General features: G+C 51.4%; 2 protein-coding genes across 2 annotated transcripts in view; one reads left to right on the top strand and one right to left on the bottom strand.

Annotated features, from left to right (window-relative positions):
• GPR137B (G protein-coupled receptor 137B) overlaps window positions 1-26,166 on the bottom strand; it is a 69,791-nt gene extending 43,625 nt beyond the window's left edge. The window contains exon 1 of the mRNA XM_050770120.1: window positions 25,658-26,166. Coding sequence (XP_050626077.1) covers window positions 25,658-26,071 — 414 coding nt within the window. The 5' untranslated portion in view covers window positions 26,072-26,166. The remainder of the gene's footprint in view (window positions 1-25,657) is intronic.
• Window positions 1-26,216, top strand: part of ERO1B (endoplasmic reticulum oxidoreductase 1 beta) — a 169,135-nt gene that overhangs the window by 119,496 nt on the left and 23,423 nt on the right. The gene's annotated exons all lie outside the window — the stretch shown is intronic.

Below are 26,216 nucleotides of genomic sequence, written 5' to 3'. Positions count from 1 at the left end.
CCACCCTAGCCAACATAGTGTGAGGCCTCAGCTCTTAAAAAAAACCATAAAATAATGATCTTATGATGGCCAGGCACGGTGGCTCACACCTGACCTCAAGTGCTCCACTCACCTTGGCCTCCCAAAGTGCTGGGATTACATGCGTGAGCCACTGTGCCCCATCATTCCTAAAGACTTTTAAGTAAGCACCTCTTCCCTTTTATAACCTCCTCCGAGCTTCACAGGTGAGCCTTCCAACCTTCTAGAAAAATTATTTGGTTCTGCTGTGAGTTTTCTCTTTGTCATAAATCCTTTTTGGAAATAGGTAAGAGGTAGGGGTTTACACCATGTATATATTAAAATATTTTTCTCTGGTAATGGTGCAACAGATGGCTCAGTACAGCGACCCACCTTTAAAGAAGTCGTGGTTCTGCTTTATCTGACAACCCCCCACGGGATTTCAGTCAAGACACATCACCTTTGATATTTCTCTGATACCCATAAAAGGACATGTTACCAAACCTCTCTTAGAAACAAGAAACAGATTAATACATGACTCCAAAGTTCCATTACAAAATATGCTACTGATTTCATGCAACGTAGAACAATGCCCTTCTGTTAAACAGTCCTGAGGGATCTTGCTTTTAATAACTGAGGCTTCTTCACAAATGCCAAAGTAAGAAGAAGAAACTACAGAATTTTTTAAAAAGTGTTTGACCCGTTCAATATAAAAATCTGTTTTGGTATTTTGCCCACTTAGTGGGGTTTACTGAGTGGTAGGGAACTCAGTTCAACGCTCCTGGATTACTCTTACCCAACACATAAAGCGGCTATATTGCAGCGCTCCGGGCCACCATACATAAATGTTCATATGCTTTGCCCCAACAATTCCACTTGTAAGAATTTATTCTGAGGCAGGCCTCCTCAAGCTGTCCCAGCAGAACTGGAAATTAGTAAGAAATATTACTGAAAATAAATGTCATGTGATCAAACAAGTTCAGAAACTGCTAGGAAAACTATCTCCCCCTGCAGGAATTCTCAGAGCCTTTCAAAGGCAGATACATTGTCAACCTTCAAGAGAAACATACGGTAGACAGTGGTTTTCCAAATTTATTTGACCAATTACAGTCTTCCTAATGCGTGTTCCCGGGAATAGAGTTTGCAAAGCACTGTGCTATGGAACCAAGTATGAACAGAAGGTTCACGGCAGCCTTAATAAGAGTGATGATAACAATAACAACAACAAAGGAGAAGCAGCAGCAACTTTAAGATGCTCCCCAGCCTTTACCCCACGAACATGAACACAGATCAAGCAATGCACTGAGTACAAGAGGGCCCTGGAGTTCACCATTCTAGCCCTGAAAGGAAAGGATGACTTACGCCAGCCAAGAAGCGGATAATTCACAAACCCTCACTCATTTCATCACTAGATCCACCTCCCTGCCTGAAGGGAAAAAGTCATCAGCATATCAAGGCACAATCTGATGTTAAATCAGTCATGTTGATCCTCCCAAGCTCAAAGCCACAGTGCTAACAACATCAAAATAAAAGCCTTGACCATGATTTTGAAAAACTCTATCCACTTCTTATAATTTGTGGCAATATATCTTGAATTCGGGCTGGGTGCAGTGGCTCACACCTGTAATCCCAGCACTTTGGAAGACTGAGGCAAGTGGATCACCAGAGGTCAGGAGTTCAAGACCAACCTGGCCAACATGGTGAAACCCTGTCTCCACTAAAACTATAAAAATTAGCCAGGTGTGGTGGCAGATGCCTGGAATCCCAGCTACTTGGGAGGCTGAAGCAGGAGAATTGCCTGAACCCGGGAGGCAGAGGTTGCAGTGAGCTGAACTGTTGCACAATTACACCATTGCACTCTAGCCTGGGCAACAAGAGCGAAACTCCATGCATCCATCCATCTATGTATCTATCTCTTTCTCTCTCTCTCTCTCTTGAATTCATCTGGGCACTATTCAAGCTGTGCTTAGAAACTTCCTTAATCCTTCAAGTTAATCCCTAAACTTAAGTTCCTTAAAGTTGTGTTTTAACTCCTGGCATGTGAAACTGAAATAATATATATATGCACTTACATTATCTATATAACTTATTATATAGATAATATCAGCACACACACATATAATTTCAGTACAACTTTTGCCCTCGTTAATTAAAGGGCATAAACTAAGTTTTCAAAAACAAAAATATAAACTCTCCCACCCACTCCCCTGTGTGTTCTGAGAGACTGTACTAAAGACTGATGGGTGTCCGGAACTTGAGCTAAACCTCCTGGCTCACCCTGGCTCTCTGACTGGCCGGGCTCTCATATCCGGCTGCCCATCTCTGCCAGTCTGCACTGGCTCCCACTGACCTTGGCAGGAACTTGGCTGGGAGGGGCGACGGCTCCTGTGGGGAAGCAGACATTAATTCTGTTGTCATACTCTCTGGTGCTTTGACAGAGTGGGCACTCCCTGCTCAGTGTCCCCAGATGTACGAGAATGAAAAAGAGGGAGATGTGACCCCTATGAGAGGCTAAGGAACAAATGAGGCCAGATGAAAATTTACATCATCCTGGCTTTCCGACTGCTGGTGTTCAAGTCAGGTCAACTGATACTCAGCATTAAGTCTGCACCAGACACTGGGTTGGACCCAAGAATTGTAAAAAGGAGGAGAAGCTGGGCCTGTCCCAGAGAAATACACAGGCAGACAGACATGTCAGTAATAAGTACCAGTGGTGTGAGGAGGTATGGGAAGTGTGAGAAGTGTGGGGAGGCATGGGGAGGTGTGGAGAGGCATGGGAGGTGTGAGGAGGTATTGAAAAGTGTGAGGAGGCATGGGAGGTGTGAGGAGGTATGAGAGGTATAGGAATGCATGGGGAGGTGCGGGAGGTGGGAGGAGATGGGAAGAGGTGTGAAAAGTGTGTGGAGATATGGGAGGTGTAGGAAGTGTGAGGCAGTATGGGAGGTGTGTGGAGGTGTGAGGAGGTGTGAAAAGTGTGGAGGCATGGGAGGTATGAGGAGGTGTATTAGTCTGTTTTCATGCTGCTGATGAAGGCATATGCGAGACTTGGAAGAAAAAGAGGTTTAATTGGACTTACAATTCCACATGGCTAGGGAAGCCTCAAAATCACGGGTGGTGGCAAAAGGCACTTCTTACATGGCAGTGGCAAGAGAAAAAAATGAGAAGGAAGCAAAAGCGGAAACCCCTGATAATCCCATCAGATCTCCTGAGACTTATTCACTATCACGAGAACAGCGCAGGAAAGACTGGCCCCCATGATTCAATTACCTCCCCCCAGGTCCCTCCCACAACACACGGAAATTCTGGGAGATACAATTCAAGTTGAGATTTAGATGGGGACACAGTCAAATCATATCATTCCATCCCTGGCCCCTCCACATCTCATGTCCTCATATTTCAAAACCAATCGTGCCTTCCCAACAGTCCCCCAAAGTCTTAACTCATTTCAGCATTAACCTAGAAGTCCACAGTCCAAAGTTTCATCTGAGATAAGGCAAGTCCCTTCTGCCTATGAGCCTGTAAAATCAAAAGCAAGCTAGTTACTTCCTAGATACAATGGAGGTACAGGCATTGGGTAAATACAGCCATTCCAAGTGGGAGAAATTGGCCAAAACAAAGTGGTTACAGGGCCCATGCAAGTCTGAAATCCAGCAAGTCAGTCAAATTTTAAAGCTCCAAAATGATCTCCTTTGACTCCAAGTCTCATATCCAGGTCATGGTGATGCAAGAGGTAGGTTCCCATGGTCTTGGGCAGCTCCGCCCCTGTGACTTTGCAGGGTACAGCCTCCCTCCCGGCTGCTTTCACGGGCTGGTGTTGAGTGTCTGTGACTTTTCCAGGTGCACGGTGCAAGCTGTCTGTGGATCTACCATTCTGGGGTCTGGAGGACAGTGACCCTCTTCTCACAGCTCCACTAGGTGGTGCCCCAGTAGGGACTCTATGTGGGGGCTCTGACCCCACATTTCCCTTCTGCACTGCCCCAGCAGAGGTTCTCCATGAGGGCCCCACCCCCACAGCAAACTTTTGCCTGGGCATCCACGCATTTCCATACAACTTCTGAAATCTAGGTGGAGGTTCCCAAACCTCAGTTCTTGACTTCTGTGCACCTGCAGGCTCAATACCATATGGAAGCTGTCAAGGCTTGGGGCTTCCACCGTCTGAAGCCACAGCCCAAGCTCTACATTGGCCCCTTTCAGCCATGGCTGGAGCAGCTGGGACACAGGGCACGAAGTCCCTAGGCTGCACACAGCATGGGGACCCTGGGCCCGGCCCACAAAACCCCTTTTTTCTCCTGGGACTCAGGGCCTATGATGGGAGGGGCTGCCGTGAAGGTCTCTGACATAGCCTAGGGATATTTTCCCCATGGTCTTGAGGATTAATACTAGGCTCTTTGCTATTTATACACATTTCTGTAGCCTGCTTGAATTTCTTCTCAGAAAATGGGTTTGTCCTTTCTATTGTATAGTCAGGCTGCAAATTTTCTGAATTTTTATGCTCTGTTTCCCTTTTAAAACTGAATGCCTTTAAGAGTACTAAAGTCACCTCTTAAATGTTTTGTTGCTTAGAAATTTCTTCTGCCAGATACCCTAAATCACCTCTCTGAAGTTCAAAGTTCCACAAATCTCTAGGGCAAGGGTAAAATGCCACCAATCTCTTTGCTAAAATATAACAAGAGTCACCTTTGCTCCAGTTCCCAACAAGTTCCTCATCTCTATCTGAGACTACCTCAGCCTGGATTTTATTGACCATATCACTATCAGCATTTTGGGCAAAGCCATTCAACAATTCTCTAGGAAGTTCCAAACTTTCCCACACTTTCCAGTCTTCTTCTGAGTCCTCTAACTGTTGCAATCTCTGTCTGTTACTCAGTTCCAAAGTTACTTCACATTTTTGGGTATCTTTTCAGCAACACCCCACTCCTGGTACCAATTTACCGTATTAGTCCGTTTTCACACTGCTGGTAAAGACATACCCAAGACTGAGAAGAAAGAGAGGTTTAATTGGACTTCCAATTCCACATGGCTGGGGAGGCCTCAGAATCATGGCAGGAGGCGAAAGGCACTTCTTACATGGTGGCAACAAGAGAGAAAAAATGAGGAAGCAAAAGCAGAAACCCCTGATAAACCCATCAGATCTTGTGAGACTTATTCACCATCACAAGAATAGCATGGGAAAGAGCGGCCCCCATGATTCAATTACCTCCCTGTGGGTCCCTCCCACAACACATGGGAATTCTGGGAGATAAAATTCAAGCTGAGATTTGGATGGCGACACAGCCAAGCCATAACAGGAGGTGTGAAAAGCATGTGGAGGTGTGGGAGGTATGAAGAGGTGTGAGTGGGAGGTGTGAGTGGGAGGCATGAGGAGGTGTGAAGTGTGTGTGGAGCTGTGGGAGGTATGAGGAGGTGTGGGAAGCATGAGGAGGTGTGAACCTGCATGTGGACTTAGGAGCGGTGAGGGAGGGGATGAGGAGAGAAGGTGCTGCAGGAGCCTGGAGCTGGGGAGGGCAGCAGAAGGCCGGGCTGGGGCGCGAACCAGTCAGGAAGAGGCTGCCATCCAGGGTAAGGGTGTGGAGGGCTTCGGGGGAGCATTGGCACAGTTGGAATGCAGACCTGTGCTGTGAGAGGGGTTCCTGGGGTACAGAGCAAAACAAAGGCTGCAGACCACGGGTTGACAGAGAAGGTGAAAATGAAGACAAATCAGAGGCCCAACGCAGATTCAGGATGCCTGGGCCTGGAGGGCATGGCGGGGAAATAGAGGGTGACCACTAAGAGGCACGGGGTTCCTTCTGGGGTGCAAAAGGTCTACAGTGGACTGTGGGGTCACTGCGCAACTCTGAATATGGTACACTTTGAGATAGGGACAGCACAGAAAATGTGAATTGTATCTCAATAAAGCTGTTATTAAAAAAAAAAATTAAGAGTAGGGAGGAGGTCAAGGAGCAGTCCCCTCAGTGGTAAAGGCCTCAAAGACTACAGGGGAGAGAGGCCCGGGGCAGGGGACAGTCAGGGTGTCCAGTGCGGCTGAGAGACTGGACCGCTTCACCTTGAGCTGCCATAGGGCCTGGCCAAGGGCGGGCTCAGCTGACAGGGAGGCTGGAGGGGGAACGGGCAGGCCCTGGATGGCAGCAGGAGGAAGTGGGAGCAGTGAGTCAGTTCAAGAGCATAAACTGCTTTCCACAAGCGCATGTTTGTGAAATCCAAGAGAGAGGTTTTCAGGGGGTTCAGACCTGGTTTTTAAGATGGGGAGACCTGAGCATGCTTGTAGGCAGACAGAAGGAGCCTGGGTCCAGAGAAGGGTAGGCAGGGAGAGGCAGGAGGCAGAGAAGGGTGGAGGCCGAGAAACTGAGGCAGCAGGGAGGGGTCTGAGGGAGCATGGCAGGGACCGCCATGGGGGCGCCATCTGCCTAACGACAGAGACCCCAGGGGAAGTGAGCTCAGGTTGGAGAGTCCCAGCTGCTTCTTGGGGAACCCGATCAGGAACTGAATGGTCAGTAAATGACAGCCCCACTTCCTTTCCCTCCCCTTCCTTGGGCTCCACACAGCCTCTGAAAACACCAGGGTTTTTCAGGGCTTCCCCCATTGTGGCAAAAAAGGATGGGAGGACAGGGGAGGGGAGCAGAATCAGGCCTGAAGGAGAAAGAAGAAATTGCAGTGACTTTCATCAGAAACCCTGAAGTCTGTCATCCGGTGAAAAGAAAGCACTTCTCCCTAGTGGCAAATTCCTTTCAGTTTTAGCATCGTTTCTTCTGCTTTTGAAAGTCCCACCTAAAACCTCAGCAGAACCTAGAATGGATCTGGGGATGGTGCTGTGGGTGATGCTGGCTTTTGACTTTGAAGGCTGAGCTGCAACTGGAAGATGTCCCCAGCTGGCCGCTGTCAGGTGCTGGGGAATGTTCAAGAGCCCTCATGGGCTTTCCGCACCACCCGCTCCCACAATGGGCCAAGGCCTCCTCATCCCGGACCTGTGGGTGCCTCGTGCCCCCTCGGTAACCCAGGCCTTCACCCCATCCTTCGGACGACACAGGAGGGCCTAGAACTCTGCATGTGACGTACTTGTTTCGACAGAAGCAGAAAGGCCTTTGAGCAGCTGCTGGACTCTGCCCCCTGCCCTCATAAATCAGTCTGTTCACGCGTCACTGATTTGTTCCCACCCTTTGAACTCCTGCTCGCCTATTTTTTTTTTTTTTTTTTTTTTGGAGATGGACTTTTGCTCTTGTTGCCCAGGCTGGAGTACAGTGGGTACGACCTTCACTCACTGAAACCTCCACCTCCCATGTTCAGGCGATTCTCCTGCCTCAGCCTCCCGAGTAGCTGGGATTACAAGCACTCACCACCATGCCTGGTTCATTTTTGTATTTTTACAAATATGAAAAGAGACGGGGTTTCACCATGTTGGTCAGGCTGGTCTTGAACTCCTGACCTTGTGATCTGCCTGCCTCGGCCTCCCAAAGTGCTGGGATTATAGGCATGAGCCACCCCGCCCAGCCTATTTTTTTCAACTACTAACTCAAGTTGACATTTGCTGTCTTACAATCTTTTTGTTTGTTTGTTTTTAAGAAACAGGGTCTTGCTCTGTCACCCAGCTTTGAGTGCGGTGGTACCATCATAGCTCACTGCAGCCTCCATCCTCCTGGGCTCCAGGGATCCTCCTGCCTTAACCTCCTGAGTAGCTGGGACTATACACAGGTGCGGCCCAAATGCCTGGCTAATTTCTTTTATTTTTTAGAGATGATGTCTCCCTACATTGGCCAGGCTGGTCTTGAACTCCTAGACTCAAGTGATCCTCCCATTTCGGCCTCCTGAGTTGCTGGGTTACAATCATTTTTACTATGTCATAGTGATGTTTCTGGCAGAAATGTCCCCTGCTGTTCTCTGTGGGTATGACAGTGTCTCCTGTGCAGTCAGCAAAACTCAACAGAAGTCACCTCCAATGTCCCTGGCGGCAGTGCCTGTGATGAGCCAACGAAGCACGATGCTTCTAAACCGTGCTTGATTCAGAATCTCTGAAGCCATTTTACTTTATAAATCATCTCCCCGAAGCCAGGAGCCACATTTGGACACCCTAGTGTCTCCACTTCTGTGCCACCACTCTCTGGACACTTCATAATCCCCCTATCCTCAAAAGGGGTGCATCCTGATCCTACCTGCCTGTGGGCTGAGACCCCTGAGGAGACCCTCGCAGTAACTGAGGGGGGTCTGAAACTCTCAATGCACCAAGCACAGACTCCAGACTAAAGAAACCAGTCTCTATCACACACGCTGGTTCAAAACGTATGTATGCAAATTCATCTGAAAATGTTACAAATGCATGGCAAGTTGAAATTTTATATTATAAAATCGTTTATGTATATACAAATAACAGCAAATACTCATGCACCCAGCACTCCATCCTTAACACTTTGCCACGTTTGCTCCAGCTATATTTTGTTTGTTTGTTTGTTTCTGAGACAGAGTTTCACTTTTGTCGCCCAGGCTGGAGCGCAGTGGCAGCATCTCGGTTCACTGCAACCTCTGCCTCCTGGGTTCAAGCGATTCTCATGCCTCCCAACCACCACACTCAGCTAATTTTTGTATTTTTAGTAGAGACAGAGTTTCACCATGTTGGCCAGGATGGTCTCAAACTCCTGACCTCACGTGATCCGCACACCTCAGCCTCCCAAAGTGTTGGGATTACAGGCGTGAGCCACCATGTCTGGCCCCAGCTGTGGTTTAATAAATAAAAATGACACAGCTGGAGCTCCCAGCCTGCCCCTCCTGGTGCCGCTGGCTCCCAGGAAAGTAATCACTATCTCGAATTTGGTGTTTTTAAGCCCAGGCAGGCTTTCACTAGGTACACGGGTATTCATGAACGATACAGTGTACTGTCCGGCACGGTTCTGCACTTTATATGGATGCATTAATACCTTCCATAGCCTTCTGCAGTTTGTTTATTCCCCATGATTAGATGTTTGGAATATATCTATGTTGATACACACAGGTCTAGTTCATGCATCTTCACTAAGGCACAGCACGGTTGACCCCCGGGCAGCATGGGTTTAAACCGCATGGGTGTACCTATACATGGATTTTTTTCAACTGAATGGGAATCAAAACTATGATGTTCTCAGGATGTAAAACCTGAGTATAAGGAGGACCAACTCTTTGTATATGCCGGTTCTGCAGTGATGTGAGTATGTGGAGGTCTGGACATACTTGGGGGTCCTAGAACCAGTCCCCCACGTATACTGACAGACGACGCTACTCCTATATAACAGGCCATAGCTGTGTAGCCCTCTCTGGCAGAGGGATACAGAGGGATGGTTAAGAGTGTGGAATCTGGAGCTGGCTTACCAGGGCTTGAATCCTGGCTCCACCAATTGTTGGCTGTGTGGCCTTGAAAAGTCACCTGACCCCTCTGTGCCTCAAGTACCTCATCTGTAAAATGAGACTAATAACACCATCCACCCGGTTTTCATAAGCGTTTGGTGAATTAACAGACATGCAGAGCACTTAGACAAATGCCTGCCACCTGATAAGTACCACGTGGGTGGCTGCAACCCCTGCTGTTGGTATTATTAGTCCTTATATATGTTCCCAAACCATGATTCTAAATGCACAACGACTACCAACTGTGACCACAGATGCTTTCTTAACCATAAAAGGAACTTTCATACTCAAAAAGGTTAAGAACCACTGACGCATTCGGTATTTGTTCTCCTGGTCCCTCTGCGCTACCCACTTCCTGATATATTGGGGAAATTATGCAAACCCCAAGGCCCTGGTCTCCCCAGGCAACAGTCATTAGTCAGCTGCTTCAGTCTGTTCCCATATGCTGAGCATCTTCACTCACCAGAGCAGGGCGACAAGACAGTCAGAGTCCCCGAAATCCAGACACCGGAGTCCTCCTTTCTGCAGGGTTCCCGGAAGATACACGAGGCGGCTCTGCGGCGGGGAGGGGATCTGCATTTGAGGCTGAGTCTCCAAGACAGTGCGAGCAAGGGCAGCGCCTCTACGCCTGCGTTTGGATGTTCTTTTCTTCCAAATGTCAGCTGTGGGCTGTAGGTCCAGGGACTCAGGACCTGGATAACCACCACCACAGCCCCACTCATAGTCCTGTGTCCGTGGCAGTGAAGGTAACTGGCCAGAAAAGGCAAGCAAGCACGCTGTCCATGCCATCAAGTTCTGGGAGGCGGTGGCCTGAAGCCAAGGTGTGCCTGGTCTGTGTCCCAGGCTGGCCAGGTGTGAGAGGGGTCACTGGAATATAGGGTCAGGTGTTCACAGCATCACCTCCCACCTGTGACCATGGCAAGCAGTGGCCCAAGAAGCTGGTCCTGCCTGCTCCCAGCCTCGTGCTGGCCCTTGGAATGGGGGCCCCCAGACTTCAGTAAGCTTCTTCCCATGTGATCAGAGGCCAACCATGATTGCCTCTCTGGATTTCTGTAGACCTCAGAGCCCCCTGGATGTGTTTGCGCCCTTCTCTGGCCCTTCTGAGAGCTCCGCTGCATGGTCCTGTTCAGCTCACCTGGCACCTACGATCCTTCCTCAGGTGTGTACGTGTGTGTTTGTGTGTATGTGTGTGCATGTGTATGTGTGCATGTGTTTGTGTATGTGCACCCCATGACACAGGAGTTCAGCTCCCACCCAAAATGTCCCTACTGTCAGTCCTCACAAGGCATTCCTCATTTCATAAATGATAATGGATAATGGTCTTCACCTTTACAGATAAAGGGCACCTCCACCGGCTGCCCTCCTTCCCAACGGCTCCTCTTCTTCCTGTTCCCAGCAGCCCAGCTCCCCAGGCAGCAAGCACCTCTCGCCTCCTCCACCCCTCCACCGGCTCACGAGAGCCTCCCTGTCCTCATAAACAGCTTCACTCCATCCAATGGCGCCAATGCAGGCTGGCCCCCCAGAAGGCAGAACTCGGGGTGGCCCTGAGCCCCTACATTGATAAGTCAGCCCAGCAGGCAGCACGCGAGGAGGCTGGACTCTGTAGAGAGCACACTTCCCACCCACACCCTTTGTGGCTCTCAAAGTCAACCTAAAGCCACACCAAAGGCCGTCCTTCAGTCTCCCTGCTTTTCTGATTTGTCTCTTGTCCCCTGAACACCTGGATTCAGGGGCAAGGCTGGTCAACCCCCAGGAGCCTACGTTGCTGGTTCCTGGTTAGCTCCATTGACCTTTCTAGGCCTCAGTGTCTATCCACAAGATGAACGCATTGGGACAAATATTCATTAAGCTGCTTCTACTCTGACAGCTCCACGACTTGAAGTTCCTTCCCAGGGCAGCCCGTGTTCCCCGCCCTGGAAGCCCTGCAGGAACGGCTGCGGCCCGGCCGCTTCAGCCACAGAAGCGCACCGGCCTGCCCGCCTGCCCACCGCCTGGGTGGAGTCCGTCTCAGCATCAGTTCCGCACAGAGGTGGAGGCAAATAATTCCGACCTGCCTCCCTGGCAGGATTCTCTCTCTTTGGCCTTGGGAATGACAAGGGCTGTGGCCACACAAGGCCCTACCGTCATTATTATGTCTCTTAACTGCTCAGCCACAAGTTGCAGTTCACAGTTTACCAGCGAGGGCCCTGCCCCTAATTGTTCTAAATGTACTTAAGGAAGGTGACACCTTAGAAGCACAGAGGATGGGTTTCTCCCGGTGGCTAAGCGCTGGCCCGCGGGGCCCCATGGCCCTGTGAAGGAGGGTCCCGGGCCGCGTACGGCAGTGTGTGGTGTCGTACCGTTGTGCCCTGATTCTTGCTGGCTAATTAAGCAAAAGCTACAAAATAAATTCACAGGGAAAATACTCCAGTTTGTTTTTTTCCCCTCCTCACAAAATAACTTTCTGCTTCAGAAGTGAGGAGAGGTCTGAGGTTTTAGGCTGCCCTGGGAACTCCTGCCCTTGCTGGACATGTCTGGTATGAGATGATGCTCCCTGTGTCCTGCCACCGAGAGAATGATCATCGGGCCTCCTTGAGGAGAAGCCATGTGGGTAATGGGGGAAGCTCCTCACTAGGGGTAGGGCCTTGGTCTGCTCCTGACACTGTCCCAGCTCACTGGGGCCTTCGGGAACAGCAACCAGGATGGCAGGAGACACACCCACATTCCTCCAGGAATAATGAAAAAAACTGGGACTAGCTGACCCCAAGCAGAGAGAACTTGGGAGAGACACTATATATGCTGTCAAGGCCGTGACAGGCCGTGTGTCCTGGGAGGAGGGGTGACGCGTGCTGTGCACGGCCCCACGGCGCAGGAGTGGGGGTTACCCAGCACCACCCTTCCATCTTCATGTTGGTCTGGACCCCATGATTCGCTGAGAACAAACCAGGCAGACCAGAAATTCCAGCTTAACCTGGAGCAGGGCCCAGGAGGACATGGAGGTTGGGGGCTTCCACATACAAAACCCAAGACTAGCCAGGAGCCCACTTGGTTGCCCCAGAATCTGATTCTGGTGAAAATACACCTGTTATGTCAACCTAAACCTAGGCCTTCGCCTCCTGGTGGCACCCAAGGAAGGGGCCCTAGGAGCAGGACCAGGACAATGGTGGGTGGAAACCCGACAGCCCAAATCACAGGTGGCGGCTTCCACCAAGAAGTTCCTCCACAGCCATGCTGGCACTGCTTCATAGTGAGTATCTGTGTTTGGGAAATATTTTGATTTCATTACAGTGAGATTTTTTTAATTTTTTTTTTTTTTGAGACAGAGTCTCATTTGGCGCGATCTTGACTTCCGCCTCCCGGGTTCCCGCCATTCTCCTGCCTCAGCCTTTAAATAGCAGCAAAAAGAGACCACTGGTTCGATTTTTGTGATCCGCCCGCCTCGGCCTCCCAAAACACAGGCTAGCCACCCTAGAGTGGGGATTTGACTCACAGAGGTGAAGAGGTGAAGGAATGAATTAAGTCTTCTTTTTTCCCCTGAAAACACCACACACTTCATATCTCTACTGTAAGGACAGCCACTAAGTCACATCAGCCAGTCAATCGCACAATGGAGAAATCATTGACATGAGGTCTGTTTTCCCTGCTCAAGGCTGAGTTCCACGGAGGGAGAATCTAAATCTGACCTCAAACAGTCTGCACAGTGTCTGGCGCACAACAAGCACCCAAACATGCCTGATGAAACAACCTAAATGTCCACCAGCGGATGAATGGATAAATAAAATGTCTCTATTCATGCAGGGCAATATTATTTAAGCTCATAAAGGAACGAAGTTCTGATAAACGCTACAATGTGACGAACCTCAAAACACTATGCTAGGTGAAAGGGGAAGACGTACAAGAAGACACATTGTATGATTCCTTTGATATGAAATATTCAGGATAGGTAAATCCACAGAGATAGAAAGCAGATGGGTGGCTGCCAGGGGCTGGGGCGACGGGAACTGGGGAGTGATTGCTTAATGGGCATAAAGTTTCCTTTGGGGGTGATAAAAATGTTCTGAACTAGATAGGGGTGACAGCTGCGCAACACTGTGAATGCACTGAACATCACTCAGCTGCAAGCATTCAATGGTTAATTTCATATTGCGTCAATTTTGCTTCAATACATCTTTCTTTTATTTGTTTTGTTTTGTTTTGCTTTTGAGATGGAGTCCTGCTCTGTCACCCAGGCTGGAGTGCAGTGGTGTGATCTCAGCTCACTGCATCCTCCGCCTCCCAGATTCGAGCAATTCTACCTCAGCCTCCCAAGCAGCTGGGATTACAGGTGCCTGCCACAGCACCCAGCTAATTTTTGTATTTTTAGTAGAGATGGGGTTTCACCATGTTGGCCAGGCTGGTCTCGAACGCCTGACCTCATGATCCACCCACCTCAGCCTCCCAAAGTGCTGGGATTACAGATGTGAGCCACCACACCTAGCCCAATACATTTTTTTTTTCTTTTTGAGACAGAGTTTCACTCTTGTCACCCAGGTTACAGTGCAATGGCGCGATCTTGGCTCACTGCAAACTCTGCCTCCCGGGTTCAAGCAATTCTCCTGTCTCAGCCTCCTGAACAGCTGCGATTACAGGTGCCCACCACGCCTAGCTAATTTTTGTTTCTTGTTCTTTTTTTGAGATGGAGTCTCGCTCTGTTGCCCAGGCTGCAGTGCAGTGGCCGGATCTCAGCTCACTGCAAGCTCCGCCTCTCTGGTTTATGCCATTCTCCTGCCTCAGCCTCCTGAGCAGCTGGGACTACAGGCGCCCGCCACCTTGCCGGGCTAGTTTTTTGTATTTTTGGTAGAGATGGGGTTTCACCGTGTTGGCCAGGGCGGCCTGGAACTACTGACCTCAGGTGATCCACGCGCCTCTGCCTCCCAAAGTACTGGGATTACAGGCACGAGCCACTATGCCTGGCCCCAGTACATTTTTTTGAGACAGGTCTCGCTCTATCACCCAGGCTGGAATGCAGTGGTGCGATCTCGGCTCACTGCAGCCTTGACCTCCCAAGTTCAAGCAATCCTCCTACCTCAGCCTCTGGAGTAGCTGGGATTACAGGTGTGTGTACTATGCTTGGTACAGGTACAGGTACTATGCTTGGCTAATTTTTTAATTTTTTGTAGAGATGAGATCTCACTACATTGCCCAGGATAGTCTTGAACTCCTGGGCTCAAGCGATCCTCCTGCCTTGGCCTCCCAAAGTGTTGGGATTACAGGCATAAATCACCACACCCAGCCAATACAATTTTTTTAATTAAAAAAAGAAAAACACCTGTTGAATAAATGAAATGAATCTCCATGTTCCAGCTGCACTTTATGCTGCTTTGTGAAAGCCGGGAGGACGCAGCCCTCTCGCAGAGACAGATGTGTGCTGTCTTCCCAGAAAATGAGTGTGGTCCTGATGGGGCCTGGCTCACGGCACGGCTCACTCACTCCTGCCCATTTCCCTCCTTATCTGCCACGACTCATGCACTACAAACGGACTGCCACACAGCCTGATGGGACAACATGACCTCTGACAGCTACGAGGAAGCTGTGGCAGTAGAGTCCAAGGCGCCAGGGAGAGTAGCCTATGGGGTGGGAACAGCCCACGGAGCAGACTCCACTGTGTGTGTGGTTTTTTCTCACCCTGTGTTTTGCAGACTGTGTAGCTCAGCCTCATATGTGTGTATGCCATTTAAAATTCGAGGACGGAGGCCAGGCACAATGGCTCACACCTGTAATCCCAGCACTTTGGGGGGCCGAGGCAGGCAGATCACGAGGTCAAGAGATCGAGATCATCCTGGCCTACATGGTGAAACCCCGTCTCTATTAAAAATACAAAAATTAGCTGGACATGGTGGCAGGTGCCTGTAGTCCCAGCTACCCAGGAGGCTGCGGCAGGAGAATCACTTGAACCCGGGAGGCAGAGGTTGCAGTGAGCTGAGATTGCGCCACTGTATTCTGGACTGGGCAACAGAAGGAAACTCCGTCTCAAAAAAAAAAAGAAAAAAATCGAGGGAAAGAGTGAGCTGATAATATCACATGATGTCAAGACTGCCTCCCCAGCCCAGACAGCCATGGTGAGGGTCCCTCCTATGTGCCAGAGGTACAGGTGGCTCCCAGCCCTCTCCTTTCTACCTGTGTCTGTCCTTCGCAATTGACCGTGGCCCTTCAGGGAAGAAATCCCAGCTTCCTACCTCTGATCCCTGACACCTGTGTGTAGGGATCACTACAGCTTGTTCACTGAATGCATGAAACTCCCTAAACCATGAGAGAAACTGAAGCCTGTTTCTGACTTGCCTTAGCAAAAATGGTAAAGGTGATGATGGTGGAGGGGGATCTTGGTGACAAATAGTGAGTCTGTCCTAACCCAGGGGTCAGCAAACTAAAGCCTGCAGGCTAAGTCCATCCCACAAGCTGTTTCAGTAAAGCCTGTGAGCTAAGAACGGTTTTTACCATTTTAATGCATTGCATTTGCTGCTGTTGTTGTTTAAAAATATATATATATATGCGGCTGGGCACGGTGGCTCATGCCTGTAATCCCAGCACTTTGGGAGGCCGAGGCGGGTGGATCACAAGGTCGAGAGATCGAGACCATCCTGGCAAACATGGTGCAATCCTGTCTCTACTAAAAATACAAAAATTGGCCAGGCATGGTGGCGCATGCCTGTGGTCCCAGCTACTTGGGAGACTCAGGCAGGAGAATCGCTTGAACCCGGGAGGCGGAGGTTGCAGTGAGCTGAGATCATGCCACTGCACTCCAGCTTGGCAACAAAGCAAGACTCCGTCTCAAAAAAGGAATATGCAACAGAGACCATATGTGGCTCACAGGCCTAAAATCCTGACCCACACAAGCTTGAGATAATCAACCCACTTGCAGAGTAAAACCATTTGGGCTTCATCTGTCCTCATAGGTTAATGGACTCTAAACTTCAGCCGCAGGAAACATAAAAAGTGAAATATTTACGAGCCTCTGCAGCCTTCGGGGAATCCTGTTGTCCCAGGTACTGTCTAAACAGTCTGCTGGGGCTATTTCTGTACTGAGAGAACTGGCCAGCCAAATGTCAGGACCCAGACAGACCTTCCAACCAGGAACCGGCTTTCCTCTTGTCACTGGAAAAGCAAGGCCAACAGGAACAGCCTGAAAAAAGCAGCCCTTGGGATCACATGACGTTGTTGTTTGCAAAACCCTAAGATGCTTGCAGTGAGATTTTGTTGAGGGGCCTTGGATCTTGCAAATATTCCTCTCTGGGGCAGCTCTCCCCTCACCGTCATGACCCCTGCCCTCCACTCCCCATCACTCCATGCCGAGCAGCTAGCCTGGGGCTAAGACGGTGGGCACAGCAGCAGCGGGACAGCCATGGCTGGGCCCTGGAACTCCCCTGAGAACCTGCACTAGCCTCAGGACAGCGCTCCGGCCCTGCCTCCCTGCTGGTCACTACCAGTTCCCACCTGTCTGACTACGGAAAGGCAGGTGAGCAAGAAGCTCTAGCAAAGCCTGCAAGTACCACAGTGTTCGGAGCCGACAGTGGGGCACTCCTGATGGAGACTGCGGCGGCAGCCTCAGCCCAGCCTCTGCCGTGGGGAAGTCCTGGTGGTCACTGGGGTTGGATGCTGAATGTGCTGAGGGGCCTAATTGTTTCCCGAGTGCTGAGGGCATTAACAGGATTTGGTTCCCCCTTGGTTTGCAGGGCATCACCGAGGCACTGATGAGGCCACAGCCTCAGCTGCAGAGAGAAGAGCACGCTGCCACGGCTCGAGGAGAGGGCTCGGGAAACCGGGCTGTACATTTAGAAAGTGGCCTACAGGGAGGTGCTGGGGGTGAACGGCAGACCAAATGAGAATAAGGAAACCTTTCCACACGCACAGGCACATACATACACACAAACACAGGAAAACACACACACAGGCACAGACACACACAAACACAGGCACAGGCACACACAAACACAGGCATAGACACACACACACAGGCACATACATACACACAAACACAGGCAAACACACAAACACAGGCACAGACACACACACGGGCACACACATGCACAGACACTCAGAGACTCACACAGACACAGGCACACAGAGGCAGGCACACACACACAGGTATACACACAGGCACACATACACAGACCTCCCCCACACACAGGTGCACACAGGCACATACGCATATGCACATACACAGGTGCACGCAGCCACACATGCACAGGCACACATGTGCATACACACACAGGTGCACACAGGCACACATGCGCATACACACACAGGTGCACACAGGCACACATGTGCATACACACACAGGTGCACACAGGCACATACGCATATGCACATACACAGGTGCATGCAGCCACACATGCACAGGCACACATGCGCATACACACACAGGTGCACACAGGCACACATGCGCATACACACACAGGTGCACACAGGCACATACGCACATGCACATACACACACAGGTGCACGCAGCCACACATGCACAGGCACACATGCGCATACACACACAGGTACACACAGGCACACATGCACGTACAGACACATACAAAGGCACACACCTAGGCGCACACACGGCTCTGGCTGGCCATCAACCCACTGAGCTGTCTCCGCAGGGAGCCGGTGCCAGGGGCTGAGGCCATGGGTGCGGGGCTCAGAGGTCAGGCTGAGCACAGTCCTTCCCCTTGGTCTGCCTTGTCTGTTTCCTAAGCCTCTTCTTCACAATCACCAACAGGCCTAGAAGCTTCCCTCTTCACAACTCCTAGACTAGGGCCTGGCACATGACAGGTATTTGACAAACACGTCTTGACTAAACTGACTGCCAAGAGCCACAGCCGAAGCCCCTTTCTCCTGCAATCACCCACGTCCCTTTCTGAGCGTGGAGGACTGGGTCCTGGATTCGATTTTCAGGGGCCTCTTAGTTCCCTACCAGCAAGAATGAGGACTATGAACCACTTCAAGTCAGTGTGGCGTGTGCAGCAAGCACAGGATCAGTCAGCCTGAAACACGGGACTTGTCCTGCCTCTGCACGCCTGGCTGGGCTGCCTGGGACCATTTCCTCCACTGGTCGGCTCATCTGCAAAGGGGGGACTGGGCTGCTGGACCTTCCGCTCTCATGTCAGGCACTGCGATTAGGCTTGCCACATGCTCCCTACGGGTGTGCCAAGAGTCACCACCATTTTACAAACAGAAAAGTTGCTGTTTGGTGGAAAAGTAATTTTGATAGCACAGTGGGCTGGAAAAGGGCAGGGTCAGCCCGCAGACCTGACCTTCAGGACAGTGGCTGGGTGTCAAAGCAGGAGCCCGGGTTCAGAGCTGTAGGCAACATACAGTGAGAATCTCAGCCAAGGGAGGAGAGGAGCAAAGGGATCCAGGACACGCGGCATCTCCTTTAACCCACACCAACCCGTGGGATGAGTATTACGGTTTCTGCCTCCCTGGTGAAGCAGCAGCCTCGGAGAGGTGGTGACTGGCCATGGGACCCACACTGGAGGCCAAGCCCATATTGGAACCCAGATCTGCACCCAGGGACCCTGCTCCTTCACTCCCAGGGCTGCCTCCTGATTCATAAGGCTTTGCTGGCCTAGTGCCCATCATGAGCTCCCAGCACCAACCGTTTGCCCCTACCATGAGCCGCGGGCCCTCACCACGAGCCGCTGGCACCATCCCACAGGACCACATGACTCACGAACCATCCCTGCTGCAGCTGAGTGGAGGGTGTGGAAGTCCCTAGCAGAGTTTCAGAACAGAACAGACCCCGATAAATGTCAGCTTCCCATCTGCCCTCCAGGGTGTGGTGAGGTCTCAGGTCTCAGTTCCCACATCAGTGTCCATTCATCACAGCACCTCTCCCCACGGAGAGAACTTGCTTCTCCATTTCCTTCCGCAAACCATGTGACTGCAATGGCAGGAGTTTGTCATGGGGCCCAAGACAGAGCTGAACCAGCTTGTTCCATTCTGCCAAACTCAGGAACCTGGAGAGTCTGAGTTCCAGGCTGGGAATTCCGAGGAAGAAGGGCTGGGATACACGGCTGCTGAGGTGTCACCGAGCCCACCGTCACACCAACTTCTGCCCCTGCAGGGCACAGACCTGTCTGCCCAAGAGCTGCCTGGGCACAGAAGCTACCGCCTTTGCTTCTGAGCCTCTACCCTAAAACCTGGAGGTGGACGGCACCACAATTCCTCATGAGCAGAGACCCCTGCCTGCCTCAGGTTCCAGAGTCCTGCCCCTCTCTAAAGTCCCCATAAGGGCCAGGCGCGGTGGCTCACGCCTGTAATCCCAGCACTTTGGGAGGCCGAGACGGGCGGATCACAAGGTCAGGAGATCAAGACCATCCTGGCTAACATGGTGAAACCCCGTCTCTACTAAAAATACAAAAAAATTAGCCGGGTGTGGTGATGGGCACCTGTAATCCCAGCTACTCGGGAGGCTGAGGCAGGAGAATGGCGTGAACCTGGGAGGCAGAGCTTGCAGTGAGCCAAGATCGCGGCACTGCACTCCAGCCTGGGCAACAGAGCGAGACTCTGTCTCAAAAAACAAAAAAATAAATAAATAAAGTCCCCATTAAAATGGCGATTTGACACAGCGCTTAGAACAGGCTCTGAGTCCAAGGCCTTGGTGCAAAGCCTTGGTCCCACCGCTTCCTCATGCAGCCGGGAGCAGAAGTTCAGCTGTTTCCCAAAGCTGGCACAGGAGCCACAGCTGGAAACAACAGGCACTCAGCACGGCATGTTCCAAACATTCGGGGCCAGACAGACACTGCACACAGACGAGAGAGTTAGAAGAACCAGTCCTACCACAGCTGCCTCCCCATGTTCCCAGGCTGAACTGGAAGGTGGAGATGGAGAAAAAGAGTTAACAGCCTGCTACCAGCAGGGCACCTCACCCCAGGTCAGAAAGGAGAAAGACACACGGGCACTGCTCTCAGGGACTGCGCAGGAAGGGGGCCCAGCCAGACGCTTGCTGAGCTGGGACTGTTTGCAGATGGAGTCCCGGTGGAGCCTGACCTGTGCCCTGGTGATCTGGAGGCACCAGGCACTCGGAGGGTGATGCTTGCTTCCACCTGGGATTTTTTTTTTTTTTTTTTTTTTTTTTGAGACAGAGTCTTGCTCTGTCACCCAGGCTGGAATACAGTGGCACGAGCTCGGCTCACTGCAAGCTCCGCCTCCCGGGTTCAGGCCATTTTCCTGCCTCAGCCTCCTGAGTAGCTGGGACTACAGGCGCCCGCCACCTCGCCCGGCTAATTTTTTGTATTTTTTTAGTAGAGACGGGGTTTCACCGTGTTAACCAGGATGGTCTCGATCTCCTGACCTCACGATCCGCCCTTCTCGGCCTCCCAAAGTGCTGGGATTACAGGCTTGAGCCACCGCACCCGGCCCCACCTGGGATTTTTACAGGTAGGAGGACCCCCAGGCAGGCAAGGAGTGAAAAGCAGCAAGGTGCAGGGTCCTGAAGACACTAGTTAGGCATCCAGCCTGTCATCCATGTGGCCAAGTGGGAGTGGAGGGGCCTCAGTGGTCCCATGGCTTTGTAAGAAAAAGCCCTAAAACGACTTTTCGAAAAGGGGCCTAAAGCCATGGGGCTGCCCCCTGAAGCAGGAATTAGGATGGAAAGGAGACCAAAGATGGGGCTAGGAAGAAGCTGAAGTCCATCATGTCAACATGGCCACGTGGCAGAGCTACCCACAGAGGAAGCACCAGAGCAAGATCAGAGGCCGATAGGCTAGCAGTCATGAGACAGTGTGCCCCTCCCCTGGGCAGCCTGGGAAGATGGAAGGGGAGAGGCTGAGAGCATGGGGCACACCCTCTGCGCCAAGCCCTGCGGCCCGAAGTCTGGCTGGCCTTGGACAGGGTGGGAGAAGCTTTAAATTAGATGTAAAGATTTAATAAAGGAGTATGGGCTGGGCACGGTGGCTCATGCCTGCAATCCCAGCACTTTGGGAAGCTGAGGCGGGTGCATCATCTGAGGTCAGGAGCTCGAAACAAGCCCGGCCAACATGGTGAAACCCTGTCTCTACTAAAAATACAGAAATTAGCCAGGTGTGGTGGCACACACCTGTAATCTCAGCTACTCAGGAGGCTGAGGCAGGAGAATTGCTTGAATCCGGGAGGCGGAGGTTGCAGTGAGCCAAAAATCACACTACTGCAGCCTGAGTGACAGAGCCAGACTCCAAAAGAATAATAGTAATAATAATCACCGAGTATAACTAGAAAGCCATAGGATCTGCCCAAGAGGTCACTGGGGTAGAAAGAGACTTAACCTGGCAGAATTTAAAAGCAGTGATTTAGGGGGAAGTAAATCAAATTGAGTCTTCTCAGGATTGCATTACCCTCAGATGTGTACCCAAGGGCAGCTGGGGCTGCGTTCTGCAGCATCGTGTGCATTGCATGGAGGCTCAGAGCGGGTAGTGTGGGCAAGTGTTCTCACCGCTCTGAGCCTCAGCTGGGGGGTAACAGTGCCCTCTGGGTCACCAGGGAGGGTGAGATGAGTAAGGCCCAGGTACAGGGACCCCACAAAAGGACAAAGGACTGACAACAACAGGAAAAAGCTTCCTCCCCATCTCAGACCTCCCCTTCTAATTCATTCCCAATTCCCAAACTGTCCCACAGCTTCCTTCCCACCGTCCTCTCCTCCTCCCCCACCCAGCTTCAGCCTCGAGACACCTGCTTCTTCTCAGAGGACTCCTGTCTCATTCAAGTCTCCTGATGCTTCAATATCCATTCCCTTCAGTGCCCCAAATTGTGCCTTAACTGTGCTGTATGTATACTTTGATTCTCTGCAACCTGATTTTGCGCTCCTGGAGAACATGAGGTTGCATTTAGAGGTAGGTATGTATTCCCATTATTAAAAGGTTTCATGGCCAGGCATGGTGGCTCACGCCTATAATCACAACACTTTGGGAGGCCGAGGCGGGCGGATCACTTGAAGTCAGGAGTTTGAGACCAGCCTGGCCAACCTGGCAAAACTCCATCTCTACTAAAAATACAAAAATTAGCCAGGTGCAGTGGCAGGTGCCTGTAATCCCAGATACTCGGGAGGCTGAGGCAGGAGAATCACTTGAATCCAAGAGGCGGAGGTTGCAGTGAATCCAGATCACAACAAAGCAAGGCTCTCTCTCAAAAAAAATAAAAAGAGGTTTCACATACTGTACATAAACGACAAGCCTCGGCCGGGCGCAGTGGCTCAAGCCTGTAATCCCAGCACTGTGGGAGGCCGAGGTGGGCAGATCACGAGGTCAGGAGATCGAGACCATCCTGGCTAACACGGTGAAACCCCATCTCTACTAAAAATACAAAAAAATTAGCCGGGTGCGGTGGCGGCGCCTGTAGTCCCAGCTACTCGGGAGGCTGAGGCAAGAGAATGGCGTAAACCCGGGAGGCGGAGCTTGCAGTGAGCTGAGATCTGGCCACTGCACTCCAGCCTGGGCAACAGAGCGAGACTCCGTCTCAAAAAAAAAAAAAAAAAAAAAAAAAAGACAAGCCTCACACTCAGCACAGATGTGCACTGAATCCCAGCTCCACCATGCACTGACAGTGTGACCTTCAGCAACTCATCTATAACCTCTCAGCCTCAGTTTCCTCCTCTGGAAAATGGGGACAATATCAGTACTTTCTTCAGAGAGTTCTGGTAAAAATAAGTATGACCAATTGCTTAGAAGTGTGCTTTCTTTGCCAGGTGCGGTGGCTCATACCTGTAATCCCGGCATTTTGGGAGTCTGAGGTGGACAGATCATGAGGTCACGAGGTCAAGAGATCGAGACCATCCTGGCCAACACGGTGAAACCCTGTCTCAACTAAAAATACAAAAATTAGCTGGGCATGGTGGTGCACACCTGTAGTCCCAGCTACTTGGGAGGCTGAGGTAGGAGAATCACTTGAACCTAGGAGACAGAGGTTGCAGTGAGCCGAGATCAAAAGTATGCTTTCTTAAACTTACTTCTGAATTGTTAGCTGTTAGCCCCTTCTCCAAAATCGCATTTACTTGGTCTGAGATGGAGGCCCAAGCAATAGTCATTCTTAAAGCCCCCCACTTTAGGTAATTCCAATGGTTTGTGTAAGAGAAAGAGGGGGTAAGGGGGAGAGGAGGAGATGGGAGGCAGAGCTGGGTTGACGACAAAAGGCCGACCACTTTATAACTCCCCAGAAGTATCACAGTTTTGTCAGTAAGCCAGAAATAGCTTTGTTCTGCCAGGCTCTGAAATGCCAGCACTCAGAGACGGAGACGTGCCACCTTCTCCAGCCAGCCACCCTGTGCCCTCAGGGGAAATGCTCTTTGCTGTGGTGACCGCAGACCTGGGAGATACAAAGAAGACAGGGCCGTGACTTTGGGCCCCCGGGCCGGAGTGGCTCTGTCTGCCTGGTCACTTTTTCCCTTGCTCAGCATTTACTCACCAACCAGCAGACAGTGCAGAAAATGCGCAGCCTGGCCCCTAATCCGGCTCTAAGTTCAGAATTTGCATGTGATTACCAGAGGGCTGTGGCAGTTCCCTGCATTTTCCTCTTCCCCCACTGCCCCCCAAAAGGGGACAAATATAAAGAGCTCAATGTGCAATACCACCATTGCCACAGCTCTTGAGGTAACATCACCTCACCTGTCTTTTGCATCTTGCTGGAACCACCCCATTTCAATTACAAAGCCCAAGTGTCTGTGCAATGCGGCTGACTGCCTGAACTGGTTTGCTGGTTTAAAGGTAGTACTTGGACAGACAATACACATTACTCTCCGACTGGAAAATATGCTGATACGCTGGACTTATAAGAAGTCTCTCAGCGTAGACCCATTTCTAAAAGATTATAATATCTACTAAATATCACATACGCTATTTTTTAACCAAAAGTATTTCTTTGAAATTTTCAGTCAGTGGCTTCCAGGGTACCAGAGCAATCCTTTTCCTACCTGTTTTTTTTTTTTTTTTTTTTTTTTTTTTTTTTTTTTTTTTTTTTTTGAGACAGGGTCTGGCTCTGTCACCCAGGCTGGAGTGCAGTGGTTCAGTCTCCGCTCACTGCAACCTCCGCCTCCCGGGCTCGGCCTCCCACCTCAGCCTCCTGAGTAGCTGGAACTACAGGCAGGCACTACCACACCCAGCTAATTTTCGTACATTTTGTAGAGAGGAAGTTTCGCCATGTTGCCCAGGCTGGTCTTAAACTCAGGGGCACAAGCGATCCTCCTGCCTCCGCCTCCACAATGCTGGGATTACAGGCGTGAGCCACCGCATATGGCCTCTTTTTAAAAATAAGTGACTTTTTCTCAAAAAAGAAAAAAAAAGACACTTAAAAGGAATGAGATGCCCGCTTGCACAGGGTCTCTGCCCATCCGACAGTTCTTAAATTACCCTCGCCAGGTGACACCGTGGGCGCCTTCCCCTTCGGCAGAGTCCTAGTGAAACTGGACACCTTAGTACTTGGAAAACTAATGGGAATCAGAAATGATGATGCCCATGATGACTGCGCACCGCGTTATTAAACCTTTGTGCAATGCTTTACAAAGTATTTGCAAAGTGCTCAACAATTACTGCACTCTCAATTAAGTCAATCATCACCAGTAAAGCAGCAGCCACGTTAATTCACGTACTCTCCGATTAGCTTATTGAATAATATGCCCCATAAAATGATTTTTGTGTGGCTGTAAAAGATCCCCAGTCAACTTTTATGGCCTTTTCTTGGGGCCTCTCAGATGAGCTCAGACAGCAAGTCTGATGAGCAGCAGCAGCTCGGAAGCTGGGTGTTACCCCAGCCTGCCGTTTAGCAATCTGGCGGAATGAGTTAGTAAGCCGCAGTTCAGTAGAGCTCCTAAGCCGGAGGTTCAAAACATCTCATCAAAACCAGCACGGTCCCACCCTGCCAGCGCTCAAAACAGCAGTGTCGGGCCCAAATCTGGAAGCTAACGTGCCGAGGACCTTTCCAGGACGGTAGTTAGGTGCCTTGGGAGGGAGGGCAAATAGAGTTCAGGCCTCCCTGGGGGGCACACCTTCCATCCGTACTAACTGGCGTGCGCAGGCGCTGCTGCTTAGCGCTTTGCACCGAGAAGCGCCCCGAACCCACCAAACGATGCGGAGCCAGGGGCAGCGAGTGACCGGCGGCCCCCAGCCCTCCCCTTCCTTCTCCTCGCCCCTTTTGGGAATGGCAGGGAGTTTCCTATGAGAAATGCCGGCAAGCAGGACAGGGTTCGGACTAACCCAGAGCCGGCGCCTTCTCCCTACATTCTCAGCCCTAGGGCCGGACCCGCCCCCGCGGCTGCCATCGCCCCTGCCTCCGGCGCCCCGCGGGGACCACTCCGCCAGGTGAGCGGAGCCTCTCTGAGACTCACCTGCGTGAAGTACAAGTTCATCAGCGTGAGGGTGAAGAACTGCAGGCACACGGGGAAGCAGTAGAGCAGCCAGAAGACGAAGGGGCTGAGCGAATTGGCCGCCACGAAGTCTTTGAAGTAGAAGGAGAAGAGGACGGTCCGCAGGGAGGCCCAGAAGAGGCAGAGGAAGAGGAAGACGCTCTGGTAGCTGAGCCGCTTGTGACGGTAGCGCAGCACCAGCCAGAGTTGCACGTAGATGAACAGGAAGAGCAGCGCGTAGAACACGGTGTAGACCACTGTGAGGCCGAGCTTCACGTAGGGGGGCACGGCCGGGGTCAGCGTGGGCGGCAGCGAGTCGTTGCGGGCCGGGTCCCACGGCGGGGTCTCCATCGGGCCGGGGGCGCTGCCGCGCGGCCGGGGGCGCTCCGGCCTCATCGGGGCTCGGGGCCGCCGCCGCCGCCGCCCCCGCGGGGGTCTCCGCGCATCGCGCTCCGCCTGCAGCCCCGAGACTGGAGGAAAGAAAACAAGCCGCACTTCCTCCCCCGGCACCACATGATTCACTGGGGCGGCCTTTGTCTGC

The sequence above is a fragment of the Macaca thibetana genome, chromosome 1 (genome assembly GCF_024542745.1).
Source record: "Macaca thibetana thibetana isolate TM-01 chromosome 1, ASM2454274v1, whole genome shotgun sequence".
NCBI classification, from domain to species: Eukaryota; Metazoa; Chordata; class Mammalia; order Primates; family Cercopithecidae; genus Macaca; species Macaca thibetana.
The sequence above is the reverse complement of the archived record's forward strand: the minus strand, read 5'-3'. Positions and strand labels throughout refer to the sequence as shown.